The 16,268-nt window shown below is 48.5% G+C and overlaps 2 protein-coding genes and 1 pseudogene across 2 annotated transcripts; all 3 read left to right on the top strand.

Annotated features, from left to right (window-relative positions):
• Positions 1–1,657: 1,657 nt before the first annotated feature.
• On the top strand, positions 1,658–3,056 carry LOC120681405 (annotated as a pseudogene).
• Positions 3,057–8,156: 5,100 nt separating this feature from the next.
• Positions 8,157–9,506, top strand: LOC120683755 (cationic peroxidase SPC4-like). The gene has a single exon (XM_039965833.1). It carries the CDS (start codon positions 8,231–8,233, stop codon positions 9,227–9,229), a length of 999 nt encoding a protein of 332 aa, XP_039821767.1. The 5' UTR covers positions 8,157–8,230; the 3' UTR covers positions 9,230–9,506.
• Positions 9,507–13,867: 4,361 nt separating this feature from the next.
• LOC120683852 (cationic peroxidase SPC4-like) lies at positions 13,868–15,226 on the top strand. Its single transcript, XM_039965952.1, has one exon. The coding sequence runs from the start codon at positions 13,882–13,884 to the stop codon at positions 14,980–14,982; it is 1,101 nt and encodes a 366-aa protein (XP_039821886.1). The 5' UTR covers positions 13,868–13,881; the 3' UTR covers positions 14,983–15,226.
• The last annotated feature ends 1,042 nt before the right edge of the window (positions 15,227–16,268 follow it).

Genomic DNA, 16,268 nt, shown 5'->3' with positions numbered 1-16,268 from the left:
GATATAGCAGAAGCCGAGGCAAGTCTTTGACCAGGGGACACTATTGATCGCGTATTATCAAGACGTGTAGTGGAGCCGCTGGCGCCGCCCACGCCGTGCCTGTCAGTCTGCCATGACAGATGGACACGACGGCTCGGCTTCATCCATTATGATGCCTACATAATAGCCTCAACAGGCCACGCCGCAAGCTACGTTTCCCCAACGGGTACCTTGCTGACGGGACAAGAGAAGACCTCCCTGAGTCAGAACGCCAGCAGGGCATGGAAGCATATCAGAGAAAAGATTCACAACTACTGTAGACATTTAAGTACTCTGCGCAGTATGCTACATAGTCACGTTGGGCCCACCTGTCGGGGCCTCAACGACCAATATATCCGCACCCCTTGATCTATAAAAGGGAGGGCGCCCGCTAGAAGGAGGTCAGGCTGGAAAAAGGCCAAGGCCCGGCAGAGGATAGGTTCATACACAACCAAGAATAATACTTCTCCCAGTGGATGTAGGGTATTACGCTCCGGCGGCCCGAACAACTCTAGATCGTGAGTTCATGTGTGCTTGCCTCCGTGCTAGATTAGCCTAACCGCCTAGTACTTCCCTGAGTCCTCCCTCACTGGGAATAGGCGGGTGCGCTCCGCCACCTGGCTGTGGGTACCCTAAAAATCCCACGACAGATTCGTCTCACAAATTACAGACAAACTATGTAATTAGTTATTTTGTTTAGCTACATTTAATACTTCATGCATGCGTTTAAAAATTCGATGTGACGGAGAATCTTATAAAGTTTTGAAATTTTGCCAGGTCCATGGTTCTAGGATTCGGGCAGAGATGATTGAATTTGACAGAAATTTGCCCATTTCGGTGAGGACGGAATAAAATTTAATTGTCTGAAAATTTTGATTGAAGTTGCATTTTTATGCCATAACTTTGGTTCATACGAGTTTACGAACTCCTCTAGGTACTAAAACTTCAACTCTAATTATAGACCTCTTTTGTGGTTCCTTCACTTTATAATAGTTATCAAATCCTGAAACAGCATGATTTTGGCGTCTTTCTCCTTAGGTTCTCGCCATATCTCCCCAACTCTCCCCATCATCTACTACAGCAGTGATCAATGCCCAAAATCCCATCAAGTTCTATCCAAATTTTACTTAAAAGTAAATTCGTTGACTGGTCAAACAACTAAATCCTGGTTCGCCCATTGCGGTAGCAACCGAAATTTTTCCATTTTGAATCCAAAATCTTGGTCAGGTCCCAAAGGATGATGCAAACGTTAAGTTCGTCTTTTTTTTCAAGGACATGCGCGGTTCCCAAATTGTAGCAACCGCGGCCCCAAAGGAAATTTGTACTAGTGATCAATCACTGGCCAAATTGACCCCACGTACGCGCCACCACTCTTCTTCTTCTTTGGGTTGGTTTGGGCCTGGCGGCCTGCCGCCTGCCCTGACCTCCTCGCATCAAAATCATGGATGCTGCTGCACTTGCAATGCATGCATGCGCTAGCTAGCTATCTATTCTCGGCGCCGCGGTTCGCGCGTGGCCTTCAATTCAATTCTCCTCGTCCCGTCCCGTTCCGCCGGATCGGGGAAGCTAGGCACAACGCCCACCAGGCAGGCCGGGCCCTGCTTGTTTGGTCGTCGGATCGTTCGGTCATCGACGATAGATGGCGTCGACGACCATCATTATGGCCATCATCATTACTAGCATGGCCGCCGCCATCAGGCTGGCTTCCGGCGCGGCGCTGGTGGGCGGCTCGTGCTCGGGCGGCGCCGGCGGGTGCGGCGCCGGCCTGCGGTGCACGAGCTGCGTGCCTCCGCCGGGGACGGGCCCCGCCGCCTGCGCCCGGACGACGCCCATGGACCCCAAGGCAGCGGCACACGGCGCGGCGCTGCCCTTCAACCGCTACTCGTGGCTGACCACCCACAACTCGTTCGCCATCGTGGGCACCAGGTCGCCGCTGGGCTCCGCCATCATCTCGCCGCCCAACCAGGAGGACTCGGTCACCAGCCAGCTCCGCAACGGCGTGAGGGGCCTCATGCTCGACGCCTACGACTTCAACGGCGGCGTCTGGCTCTGCCACTCCTTCGGCGGCAAGTGCTTCGCCTTCACCGCCTACGTGCCCGCCCTCGCCGTGCTCAGGGAGGTGGAGGCGTTCCTGGCGGCCAACCCGTCGGAGGTGGTCACCATCTTCCTCGAGGACTACGCGGCGCCGGGCTCCCTCAGCAACGTCTTCAACGCCGCCGGCCTCACCAAGTACTGGTTCCCGGTGGACAAGATGCCCAGCAAGCCGGGCGCCGAGTGGCCGCTGCTCAAGGACATGATCGCCGAGAACCACCGCCTGGTCGTCTTCACGTCCAGGAAAGGAAAGCAAGGGACCGAAGGGCTGGCATACCAATGGGACTACGTCGTCGAGAACCAATGTGCGTGTGCTGCGCTTCTTCTTGGTTGTTTCATTTCATCAATTGAAAAATCATTTGTTTTCTTTTGTTTTGTTTTGTTTCGAGTGACATATAGAGAGAGTACAAAATAAATAAATAAAAATAATAATATTGGACTTGCTTGGGCAGACGGCAGCCCGGGCCTGGTTGATGGCAGGTGCCCCAGCCGGGCCGAATCGAAGCCCATGGACTCCACGGCCCAGTCGCTGGTGCTGATGAACTTCTTCACCACCAACCCCAGCCAGAGCTGGGCCTGCGCCAACAACTCGGCGCCGCTGGTCCGCAGGCTCAGGACCTGCCACGACGCCGCCGGCAAGCGCTGGCCCAACTTCATCGCCGTCGACTTCTACATGAGGAGCACCGGCGGCGGGGCTCCCCTGGCCACCGACGTCGCCAATGGCCGCCTCCAGTGCGGCTGCGACACCATAGCATACTGCAAGTCAGGGACATGCGCCATGCCATCGTCATCTCCCGCTCCTTCTCCCCATGGGGCAGCCCCAGGCCCAGCAGCAGCTCCAACTCCAAGCACCATCTTCTCATCATCCTCCTCACCCGAGCCTGCGGCTGCATCCGCCAAATAATTATTATTTGTACAAAGGAATATATACTGCTACTAGTAGTTGATAGCATATACTACTGTATATCCATTCGGGAGTCATTACCCGAATTATCCAAATTAATTCGAATTTTTTAACTTCCTACCCGAAATAATGATCGGATATATCGACTTCGGGTAATTCGACTTTGGGGTTCAGATTCGTGAAATTGTGCCCACAGCTAAGTCTAGACGCCATTATAATGGCAGACACCACTAAATTTTTAGTGTACACACAGATCAAGCGGAGCAGGAACGTCCATAACTACGAAAGGGTTTGTAGCTTGGTGATTTCAAGAGCCTCAGTAGCATTTAAAATATTGGGTTCGACTCCTCATGGCAGTGAATTTTTTAAGATTTAACAGGGTTGTGCTTTCATTAGTAGGCGACATTTTCGTCGACAGTAAGATGCCTGTGGTGATTTCGCCAATCTCGAGGATTTGTCGGCTCAGTTTACGAAGATGCTCTTTAGAGTAGAATTTACGTACGTGTGTTCATAAGAGTGAGTACGCGTACGATGTGAATGTCTACTGTGTAATCGCAAATAAAAAAATCAGTCCATAACTCCACGAGTACGAACAGGAGACCAAGGACGACACAATTGGCAAAGTGGTTGATAATTGTTTATGGTAAAAATAAGTTCACGATAACAGCACCGTACGCAGGCCTGAAGCGAGGGCCATGGACCTACCATACGTACGTAATTATTATATATGCGGCTGAATATAATATGATATAATAATTTGTCTGTGTATACCCTTACCTTGTGTAGTTCGTCGCGTTGCGTTTGGCCGGCCGGTCCACATGTAGATGTAGCTAGTCAGGCCGTCTCCTTTTTCAGGCCGTATTTAGATGCTGTAAAGACAAAATGTAAAATTTTTGTAAATCGTTTGCATGATGTACTAAATATAGTCGAAAAATAAATCATATTACACAAATAGACTGTAAATTGCGAGACGAATCTAATGAGTCTAATTAGGACGTGATTATACGCTAAATTGCTACAATAATACTACAGTAATATATGCTCTAATGATGAATTAATTAGGCTCATTAAATTCGTCTCGTAGTTTACAGACGAGATCTGTAATTAGTTTTACAATTAGTCTACATTTAGTACTTCAAATATTAAAAATTCCTTTGCAAAAATACAAATTGAACTAAACACACCCTCAGTCGTATGTGCGCCTAACTTGACTCAACCAATGGAAGTGCAAGTTTTCTCTCTTTTTTTTTACTATAAAAAGGAAAAAAGAAAAGCAAAGCTAGGCGAGAGAAGAGATGGTCAACTACTTTTTGGTACAAGCTACTCTAAGTGCTTAATTAGTTTCTAGTATATGCAGTAGTACTGTGCAATTCATACAGAATATACCACGCCTTCGGTCCAGAATATAGCTAGTTTAATTTTAGGTTTTTCCACAAGTCAAATCTTTTAAACATTGACAGTAAATTGTAAAAAAACTATAAAGATTGACAACATAAAATAATATCAATTTATTTATAGTGAAATCAACTATGACAACATGCAACATTTTCTATTCAAAAAGTAATTATTTTGAAGGTATTATTGACAAAGATGAAAATGTCTGATTTTGACCAAGTCTAAAAGTTATATTTTAGGATGGCGGTAGTACTATTTTAAGTTACTAGCATTCCACTTATGTCACCGAGAGAGCAAGCTAGGACACACCTGCATGATCCAAGAATTATTGTGTAGATAAATACTTACTCTGTTTCAAAAAATTAAACTCTTGCTTTCTGATTTTAAATTTAATTAAATTCGTATAAAAAAATTAATGGAACTTGAAATTGTTTATTTGACTCCCGAGAAAGAAGTGAGAGTTGCGTTTTTTTTATGAAGGGAGTAATACCGTACGTTCGGCAGCTGTATGCACGTTTGTGGAATGCAGTGCACCTGGCCAACAGGCAGCTTTTTTTTTTTTGAGAAAGCCAACAAGCAGCTAGTAGAAATTATGTCTGCCAACATGTCGCATGCGCTAGGTAGTGGGCATGCATGCATTGTACACTTGTACTATTTACTATTCTGCATGCTCAGTAAATCCGCCAACTTGCATTTTTTTACTTAAAAAAACATGTTGCCCACATGCAGGCATGATGACTATTATTCGACGACCAGTGCTGGTCTCGGGGACATCAATCAGCTGGCTAGCTAGCTGAGCTTTTTAATGTAACTAGTCAGGTTGGCGCATAACGCCTGTACTAAAAAGTTGATCAAAAGTAATAATGGAAAAATATTATATTTGTTCAAAGTAACATTGTATTGAATGGAATCTAAAAATTACCGTATTTGAGACTCCGTCGATCCCAAACTTTTTAAATTTTTTAGTAGGTACAGTTGATGGATTGGTTTGCATTGATTATTAGTTTTGGTAGAAAAAATATAAAATTAGTAATGAATGAATGATTCAATTATATTTTGTCAGTTTACGAAGTGAAGGTGAAGTCAAAAAAAATAGTAGGGCTACTACATGTGTATGAACACAGTATACAAAATCATATTATTTTTTATATAAAAAATAATTAAATATATTTTATACGCAGGCCCCAATTAAATAGTACACGGCCCCACTTAAATAGTATACGGCCCCACTTAAACAGTATGTGGGCCCGCATGAACAGTACCCGAGCTCCACACGGCCCGCGTGGGGCCAGAACGAACAGCAGCGCGCCGATTCCTGGCACATTTAGATAGGTATATATATAATTGGCACGAGCTGGAAGAAAATGGGGTGCGCACCGTCGCTCGCATGCGACCCCATCCGCGATGCCGTTGCTCTGCGATCGGACGGTGATACATGACAGCTCGGCTCCCCCGGATCGGCTTCCGCGCGCATCCCATCTCGGCGTCCTCGGCTCGGCTTCCCTTGGTCAGCCCACCGGGCCAGGCCGCCTCCCTTGGTCAGCCCCGGGCGGCGGGCGCTGCAGCTCATCGAGGACATCCGCGCCAGCAAGGTGCACGCCGGCCGTCTGCTGCCTGCGCCGCGCCGATATCATCACCCGCGACGCCGTCAGCCTCGCCGGAGGCCCGTCGCCCTTGGCGCCGCACCGACAGCTTTAGGCCCGCAAGACGTCCCCGGTCGGCCGAGCTCCTCGACAACTTCACACGTACGCAAGGGCCTCGGCGACCTCGTCGCACTCTCCGGCGGGCCGGCGGCCACACCGTAGGGTTGGAATGCTTATACCGTTCGTCTGTTCCGGGTTTAGGGTTTAGTATCGGAACACCCGACTCAGGGCATGCTCCACTCCGACTAGGGCCAGGGCTGGGCCGGCCAACCAGAGCGCCTTCTTCAATCGAGCAGTTGGCCAAGTCCATGGTGAAGCTGGTGATAAGGACACTGGACACGCCTACGATGTCCGGGAGTGTGTCTGATCTTTCACGGTACAAGCAGCAAGATAAAATAATTTTCTGAAATTCGTCAATCTTGCTCTTGGCTAGCAATAATAATTAACAAGTGTGGCTGCCAGATAATTAGATACTGATGTTTAATATTCCAATTACCCTACAAATAGCACACGGCGCCACAGGAGCAACAATAGTTGGTTTCCAAATATATCTCGGCCAATCAAGCACAGGTACTGTAAGGCCTTTGTTGCACGCTATACCAACCAGAGTGCAAAGGGGATTAAATAAACAGCAGCCGCACTCTTCAGTATAGATTTAAGGTTGCTACAGTACAATATATTTGATACTTCCAGCAAAGTCGGATCTCATTGATCTCAAATAGCAATCTCAGGTAAATAGAACTCAGCCAAATGATAGAATAGATGCAATCCAGAAGACCAAACTAATTCTGTTTGATAAATCCGAACTCAACAGTAGCAAATAATTAGAGGATCGGCTTACAGTAGTTGCAATCCGAAACCCTAGAAGAAACTTCCACCCGCGGTCACGACGAACCACGATCAGAAGATGGGAACTCCGAGAATTCCAAGCGACGCACCCGAGATGTAGCAACTCGATCACGCGCTCCACACAAGGATTGGCAAGGTAGATGAGATCGGACGGTGTCTCGCTGTTCGTAGGAGAAACCCTAAACGAGAGACACAAATAAAATCCAATCTAATCTCCTACACAAATGTCAGTACCCAGGCTTTATGGCTCGCAGGCCAGCGAAACACCAAGTCCAACTTGGGCGTGCGCGCAGGCACCAGACCAAAACACCTGGCCAACAAGGTCCGACTCAAACAAATAAAGTTGACCTGTACTAAGCAACAAGTGCATGCACACTAATAAAAATAACCTGATTTAAATATAGAAGAATCTGACGATGTACGCTCCTCCTATTCCACCAAGAATTATGAATTAATCTTGCGTAGCTTTTCTCTGGATCAATAAAATATCCGGCCAGCGGCCACTGCATTTCTTGCTTGTTTTCTCCCTCGTGCAAATTATTTCCTCAGAAAATAAGCTTGGTCTCCAAAGTTGCAGTATTAGCTAGAACTCCCCCTTTCATCATATGACCTAAGCTGAATAATTTGAGGAGCTATGTGCTCATCAGCTGGGCAGCCACAGGCGAGATACGCAACAATGGTTATGCATGCTTCATCTATAGTGGAAACATATCCGGTGAAAATTACAATTTTTATAAAAACTCATGCAAATTATGATAAAAAAGTCGTCTAAATTTATCAAAAAATCACACATATAGATAATATGATGATACATAATCTTTTAAAATATCTTGTACAACTCGACTTCATTCGTGAGATACAAAAATAACAAATTTCTAACAAAACACCTAGACAGTTTTTTGCTTGAAATTTATTATTTTTATATCTCACAAACGAAATCGATTTTGGACATGATATTTTACAAGGTTGTGTATCATCATATCATTTATATGTGTGATTTTTTGGTAAATTTAGACGACTTTTATGTTGTGCTTTGCACAACTTTTTACGAAGGTTGCGGTTTTTACCAGATATGTTCCTATTATATTCGTTATTGATGATAGAGTAACTGTTTTTAATAATGAATTCTTGTTGTGTGTGTGGTGGGGTCAGCAATTCAGCACGCGCATGCATGCATGCAGCTGGCCCTGCAGCAGGCATGCAGGCTTTATAAATAAGCTGCAGCTGCAGCTGCTTGTTAAATATAAGGAGAGGAGGAGATCGAGGAAGCCAAGCAGAGGCACACTCGACCTGGCTGCACTGCTACCTAGCTGCACCTGGCTGAAGATCGATGTTGATGAAGAAGATGGCAACGAGGGGTGCCCTGGCCATGGGCCTGCTGCTCGCCGCCGTGTCCACGGCGGCAGCAATGGCGCCCATGGATGGCGATGATCTGTTGGTGGATCTCCAGCTGCAGCAAGATCCGTGCCCGCAGGTGGAGGACATGGTGCGCTCTGCCGTGCAGGCGGCGCTCCGCCGGAACATCCAGCTCACCGCCGGACTCCTCCGCATCTTCTTCCACGACTGCTTCCCGCAGGGTTGCGACGCGTCGGTCCTTCTTGCCGGCGAGCGGGACGTTCCGCCCAACGGCGGGTCGCTGCAGCCGGAGGCGCTGCAGCTGATCGAGGACATCCGCAGGGAGGTGCACGGCAAGTGCGGCGGCCCCAAGGTGTCGTGCGCCGACATCCTCGCGCTCGCCACCAGGGACGCCGTCGTCGCCGCCGGGCTGCCCTTCTTCCCCATCACCCGCGGGCGCATGGACAGCCGCGCGCCCGCTCCCGACGTGCTCCGGAACCTCCCGTCGCCCTTCGCCTCGGTGGACGAGCTCCTGGACCTATTCCGGCGCAAGGGCCTCGCCGACCCCGCCGACCTGGTCGCCCTCTCCGGCGGGCACACCGTCGGCAAGGCCGGCTGCGGCGTCATCAGAGGGAACGACGACTTCTCCAGGGGGCTGGCGGCCAACTGCTCGGCTAGCCGGAGCCGGAAGCAGAGCCTGGACGTCATCACGCCGGACGCCTTCGACAACAGGTACTTCGTGGCGCTGCGGAACAGGGAGGGGGTGCTCGAGTCCGACCAGGGGCTGGCCGACCACCCGCGCACCAGGGACACGGTCAGGGATTACGCCAACGACCAGCAGATCTTCTTCACACAGTTCCGCGCCTCCATGATGAAGCTCAGCCAGCTCAAGCCGCCGGCGGCGGCGGGCAGCTTTGAGATCCGGCGCGACTGCTCCAGGCCCAACGCCCGTGTCGACGGCGATGCAGATGCCGGCCTTGCAGCCTCGGCCTGATGATGAATGATCCTAGCCTGCTTCTTGCATTGCAATAATAATCGAATCTGTACTAGCTTAGTATGTGCTAGCAGACGTCTTGCATCTAGCTAGCTACTGAATATTGGTAATTAGCAGTAGTTAATTTGCTTCATTCGCACACCGTTTTTCTCTGTGTAATAATATCCGTGCGGTGGCGCGGATCAAATATTACCATCGATCGCTGCCTGCTTTCAGTTCTTTCAAAAGAAAAAAAAAATGCATGCATGTCTACTGAATGCCACCGATTTTAGTAGTCTCTCTGTGCTTTATTATATATGTATGTACTTTATGCTAAGTAAAAATTGAGTATTTGATGCATGTAGTGCCACCTGCTGGTGCTGGTGCCAATCCAAGATGGTGTATGTACTTTATTTTTATTTCATCAAAAAGCGATGCATGCATGGTTCTGAATATTGGTAAGCTAGCGTGCGGGCACACTGCTGATGGAACTTTTTCCATCATCTATTTAATTATTCCCCTTGAGCAAGCAGGGACGCAGGTGCTTGCATTGCTTTCCTTATGCCGAATAGGTGATAAATGGCAGCATGCATGCTCGCAGTCGCAGCAGCAGTTGCCTCAGACTAACTTGTTGTGCATAAAACCAACATCATTTTTTAATGCTATATATGTATCGCCATAAAAAAGAACTAGTAATAAGTCTGTGGAAAATAAATTAATTATGGAGGTGGACACAAGCACAAAATAAATTATACGCTATAAATAAGAAGGTGATGCGAAACTAAAAAGCTGTCTGGAAAAGCTTGAGATGGATGGATCTATCGATGTGCCGACACAAGCTAGCTAGCTAGCAGTAGCACTGATATCTATTTATATATCTATCTTAGGCCATGTTTAGTTCTCAAAAAAATTTCGTCACATCGAATTTTTGAACACATGCATAGAGTATTAAATATAGTTTTAAAAAATAACCAATTGCACAGTTTAGCTGTAAATGGTGAGATAAATCTTTTGAGCCTAATTAGTCTATGATCGGACACTAATTACCAAATAAAAACGAAAGTGCTACAGTAACTGAACCCAAAAAATTCCACCTAAACACCCCTTATATTAACCACTGCATGATGCACAGCACATCTCCCTGCTGCGTGCTAACACTAGTGCAAATGGTGTCATTTTTTATATGCTGCGTGCTGTATGCTTTATCATCATTTCATTTTGAACCACCCACATCATGATCGATGCAGCAGTCTCGTCTAGACACAAAAAATTAAAGGGGTCGAAGAGGTAGCAAGCGCTTTATTTCAAAGTTTAATAATTAACTAATAAATTAAAACACTGATAGATATGGATCCGGCCATGATCATATATAAGAAACCTGATCGAGCACATGCATAAGCACTCAAGCAACTGTCACGTTGAGTGCTTAGTTTTATCCGGACGAGGGGCCATCTATGTATATATACAGTATCATCGATCGTGCGTGCCGCGCGGCTACTTTTTAGCTTCATCTTTATCAAGTCACGCACCTATTCGCAAGCTATACGAGTCCCCTGTTTTTTTCTTCCTGTTGGGAATGGGTGCGACATCATGCATGCATATTCCATCTACTCGCTCATGAAATACTTTCTCCATTTTTATTTACATGTCGTATCAGAATTATTCTAAGTCAAACTTAATTAACTTTAATCAAATCTATCGAAAAATAGAGCAATAACAATACTAACCAACCTAACCAATGCACCGGCAACATATATTTCATGGTGAATTCATTGAAATAAATTTGGTATCAATAAACCTAATACGTCATTTGCCTGGGCGAGCACGCCGACCGACCGACCTGGTGGCGCTCTCTCTCCGGCGCCCACACCGTCGGCAAGGCGCGCTAGCTGCAAAACTTTTTTTTAATGAAATTAGCTGCAAAAATTTCAGGATTGGTGAGCCGCGCGGACGGACTGACCAGTCAAGTGATCAAGACGAGGAAGCAAGTAGGAGGTGCACTTGCAGATGTTTTTTTTTTTCTATTTTGTTTTGTTTTGTTCTAGAAGAAACCACTTGCAGATGTCCTGTAGAAATCGCGTCGCATGTCACCGTGCGCAGGGGAAAGGGGCATGGCAGGCAGCAGCTTCTTGTGAAGTTGTGATATGCCACCATCGAGTCACTTGTTGTGATAGAAAAATTGCTCGACGTTGCATCTCTTCTGATCTATTTGAAATTTGAAAGAAATCGGGTATTCGTAGTCTAAAAAAGAGAAGGGTGAATTAGGCTACGAAAATTTTTAACCTCAAGCTTTAACTATTTGCACATAAATTAAACTAAGACATACTATCTAGATGTGCAACTAGTGTTCTTCTAGTGTGAAAATCTTCATCCCAAAAGAGTTATGCAACCTATAGCCAATCCTATCAAGATTCTACTCTATGAAAATAAAGGCACACAAGATTACAATAAGTAAATGCGGAATCTTAAATAGGGATGAGAGAAAACAAACTCTTTTGACATGAGGATTTATTCCGTTCGGTTAGCCACAAAGGCACACCTGCATCCACGTTGTTGAAGCACTCACAAAGAATATTGCTTCTCAGCAATCAAGTCTCTTCCGAAGACACCAAGTCTATGGTCACCTTGATCCCGGGTTCCACTAAAGAGCTTCTCCACCAAGAAAGGGGGTCTCCACGTCCCCCGCACAAAGCTTGTCGTTGCCGCTTCATACCAAGCCGGAGGGTCGAGGACGTGCCGGCGAGTCACCAAGACTCCAAGGATGGCCGGCTCATCGAGATACACTTTTGTTCACTCAAGAACCAGGGCACAAGGCACACAACCTCGCTCACTCACTCACTCAAGAGCTAAACTAGTGCTAAACCTAAAAATGTGATTAATTCTCTCTTTTGTTGGCTTGGAGATGTTCTTCAATGAGTCTAGGGTCTCTTTGAACTCCGGCAAGCTTCAATGATCGGGGGAACCCATATATATAGCCCTCAAAGTTAACTAGCTGTTTTAGAGCAATTAAACTTTTTCTGCGCAGGGCGTCGGATAATCCGACCTGGTAGCGTCGGTTAATCTGGTCACTCACAGCCCGGGTGTAGCCGTTGGGTTTTCAAACTGCTGATGAGGAGCGGTTCGGATGATCCGACACTATAGTCCGACGTGCATCGGTTCATCCGGTCCTTAGGAATATTTTTTTTTCTGCGCCTGCAATTACTCCGATGCCTTTGTCCGACGCAGCCTCGGATAATCCGGTCCTTAAGAGAGCCACTTGATCCCCAAAACATGCTCTCTGGTACATGATCCGAGGCTTGCTCCGACGGGGCCTTTGCATGTGTCGGATAATCCGGCTAAACTGGTCGGATAATCCGACCTTTGGGTGTCGATTTATCCGGTGCTGCTGAGTCTTCTCCACGTGGCCTCCCATACGCACTGCACAATGCACCGGCAGGGGCGGATACAGGAGGGGGGCTCAAGCCCCCCTAAGCTCCCCTAATTACACGTAAAACACTGTAGCAAGACCTCCAAATCACCATTAAATCTTCACACAAATCAACATCTCTATTGTTTCAGCCCCCCTTGCCTCCAATCCTGCATCCGCCACTGTGCACCGGTGACACCGCGTTGGTTCATCCGGTGCAAACCGAATACTCCGGTGATCATGCACCGGTTCATCTGGTGCTACTTGTTTCTGAACTCGTCCATTTCAATTTTTTTAGTTCTTTCTTCGTGTTTTGTTTTGTTAGGGCTTTTTACTTCATTCTTGGGATCTGATGAGGTACACTTGACAAACACATTAGTCTCATTAATTGCGTTGTGATACGATCACCAAAATCACTCGAAATGACTTAAATGGGGCCATGTTCGTTACACTATTGCTCATCTCTTTTATTTGCATGTAAAATATCTCTACTACGAAATTCGGATACATTGTTATTCCTTTCTTAATTATTCAAAACATAGCATAAAATATATATATTCGATCACATTTTTATAAAATCACATTTAGCGTTATGGGGGTGATGATATATTCATTTATTATTCATCTGTAGCAACGTACAAGCATATTTGATAGTAGATTATTTATTATGCTATAAAATTCTTCACCTCAAAGAAAAATTATTCTGCAAAAAAGCGGAAGGCACAGACAAGAAGCCGGTGGTTGGTACCGCCGGAGCAATGGATGCGGTTGCAACTTGACAGGATAGGTGAGCGGCGCGGACGGACTGACCAGTAAAGCAAGTGGTCGACGAGGAAGCAAGCAGGAGGTGCACTGCAGGCAGCCACTTGCAGATGTTGGTTTTTTTTTTTGGAAGAAACCACTTGCAGATGTCCATGGCGTCGCATCTCGATCACCATGGTTCGTCCTTGGACCGATGCCTGGCCATGGAGCGGCGTGCGCAGAGGAAAGGAGCATGGCAGGCAGCAGCTGATGCACATGCACTGCACCTCTATCTCACGTGATCCAGTATCGGTCGTCGAACCTCAAATTGTGCATTATCCATTCTTAATTGCGTCCCCCGTACGTCGACAACGACTCTCAGATCTGATCTAGCTAGGAGCAGCAGTCAGCGCATCTGATCTAGCTCTGTACCAAATACTCTTGTAATCAATCATCCAGGCAGAGCACGGATCTCCCTTCTCTCTCTTCTATAAATATAATCAGGCGCGGCACAAGCAGCAAGCAAATGCAAGCCACTCTCTCCTTCCTCTACAAGCTAGCTACTTGTAGCATCATCACTTTAATGATGAGCACGATGAGCTGCCGGGCGAGTGTCGTGGCCCTCGGCCTGCTCCTCCTGCTGGGCGCCGCCGTGAGCGCGAGTGCGAGGCCTCTGACTCTGACGACGCTGCCTACCAACGACACCAGCGCCAGTGGCGGCCTGTCCGTCTACTTCCACCTCGGCTCCTGCCCGCAGCTGGAGACCATCGTCCGCTCCCACGTCGACGCCGCGCTCCGCCAGAACGTCCGCCTCACCGCCGGCCTCCTCCGCGTCTTCTTCCACGACTGCTTCCCCCAGGGCTGCGACGCCTCCATCCTCCTCGACAACGGCGAGCGCAACCTGCCACCCAACGTCGGCCTCCAGCAGGAGGTGCTGCAGCTCATCGAGGACATCCGGGCCGAGGTGCACGCCCAGTGCGGCGCCACCGTCTCCTGCGCCGACATCACCGTGCTCGCCACGCGCGACGCCGTCAACCTCGCCGGCGGCCCCGCCTTCACGGTGCCCCTGGGCCGCCTCGACAGCCTGGCGCCCGCCCCCGACAGCGACGTCTTCAAGCTCCCGCCGCCCACCGCCACCGTCGACGACCTCCTCGCCGCCTTCGGCAACGCCGGCCTCTCCGACCCGGCCGACCTCGTGTCGCTCTCCGGGGCCCACACCGTGGGCAGGGCGCGCTGCAGCTCCTTCGGCGCCGTGTCCGGGCCCGCCGGCGACGACGTCACCAGGTGCATCACGGAGACCTGCTCGGCGGCCGGCAGCGGCGACCGGCTGCGCGACCTCGACTTTCTGACGCCCAGCGTGTTCGACAACCTCTACTTCATCGAGCTGACGCTCAAGAAGAACCAGGGGGTGATGCTGCCGTCGGACCAGGCGCTGGTGACGGACTCGCGCACCAGCTGGCTCGTCCAGGGGTTCGCCGACAACCACTGGTGGTTCTTCGACCAGTTCAAGACCTCCATGGTGAAGATGAGCCAGCTCAAGGGACCCCAGGGGAACGTCGGCGAGGTCCGCCGCAACTGCTTCAGGCGCAACACCGGCGACGAGGGCCTACTGGCCGCATCTGCCTGAGTGATCGATCATATTCGTAGTCCTGCGTTTGTAACGACGACGACAGTTGTTACGTTGTACGTAACAAGGAAGAATGGATGCCCGTCACGCACGTGGTGGTACGCTAGCTGCAAATTAAAGGCACCTAGCTAGTCACCGTGCATGTCGGCATGCATCCACGATCTTGGTGGCCTGCGCATCCAGATGTCAATTCTGTCCTCCTGCCCTGTTTGGTCGTCATGGTACCCCACCAATTTTTTTTTCAGGCATGATAAAATATGATAGATGGAGTATCCACGACAAAGCATCCGTCAACAAGATGAGGAGCAGGAGCGCGTACGTGTGAGTGTGCCCACAAGTTAAGCACTGTCTGTCTGATGGACCTCAGGCTGATCATATCAGATTCAGTACACATGTATGGGCGCGTTTAGTTAAAAAAAATTTCACCTTAAAATTTGTGCCTCTCCCATTGGACACCTATATGGAGTACTAAATATAGTTAAACAACAAAACTAATTGAACAGTTTGGATGTACACGGCGAGATGAATCTTTTGAGCCTAATTAGTGCATGATTAGCCATAAGTGCTACAGTAAACCCACTTGTGCTAATGATGCGGTCAAAGGCCTCAAAAAAATCGTCTCGCGGTTTCCAGGTGAGTTTTGAAATTAATTTTTTAATTAGTGTCCGAAAAGTCCTCCCAATATTTGATCAAACTGTTGATTTGACAATAAATTTTTTTTGATTTGGGAACTAAACACGCCCTATGATAGATGGAGTATCCAGCAGCCTAGTCTCGTCTACAGTACAGCAGCATGCATGCCTGGTCACGGATTGGATCGGAAGAAGAATGCAAGTGGCCACGAAATAGATAGGAACTAAGAACATCTCTGGCCCAAATCCCCAAACAGAACATAATCCCATTTTTAGGAGTTTTGGGCTAAAACTCAACTCCAGTGGAGGCTCTATTTGGACTCTCATTTTGCATGGACCTCCAAATTGAAGGTCCAAACCCCTGAAAATAGAGGCCTCCTATTTCCAATAAACGGATCGGCTTCTCCTTCTTCCTGCTCACGACGCTGGCCTCCGCGTTGACCCTCCCTGCGCGGCCGCCCTCCCTGCGCGCCGCCCCGCCGGCCGACGCCCCCAGCACGAGGCGCCGTCCACCACGCCGTCTCCGCCCGCCGCCGCCCTCCGCCGTCACCGCCTACCACCGTGCCGTCTCCCACCGCACCGTCGCCCCTCCTTCTTCCCTGTCGGTGTCCTGACCCCGGGGTCCGGATCCCAACTAGTAAATGATGCGTGTTT

The sequence above is a fragment of the Panicum virgatum genome, chromosome 7N, assembly GCF_016808335.1.
Source record: "Panicum virgatum strain AP13 chromosome 7N, P.virgatum_v5, whole genome shotgun sequence".
Classification (NCBI taxonomy): Eukaryota; Viridiplantae; Streptophyta; class Magnoliopsida; order Poales; family Poaceae; genus Panicum; species Panicum virgatum.
This window is presented reverse-complemented; position numbering and strand designations above follow the sequence as displayed.

What these genes read in the sequence shown, in the direction of transcription:
- LOC120683755 (XM_039965833.1), top strand. Translation starts at nt 8,231, where the DNA reads ATGTTGATGAAGAAGATGGCAACGAGGGGTGCCCTGGCCATGGGCCTG.
- LOC120683852 (XM_039965952.1), top strand. Translation starts at nt 13,882, where the DNA reads ATGCAAGCCACTCTCTCCTTCCTCTACAAGCTAGCTACTTGTAGCATC.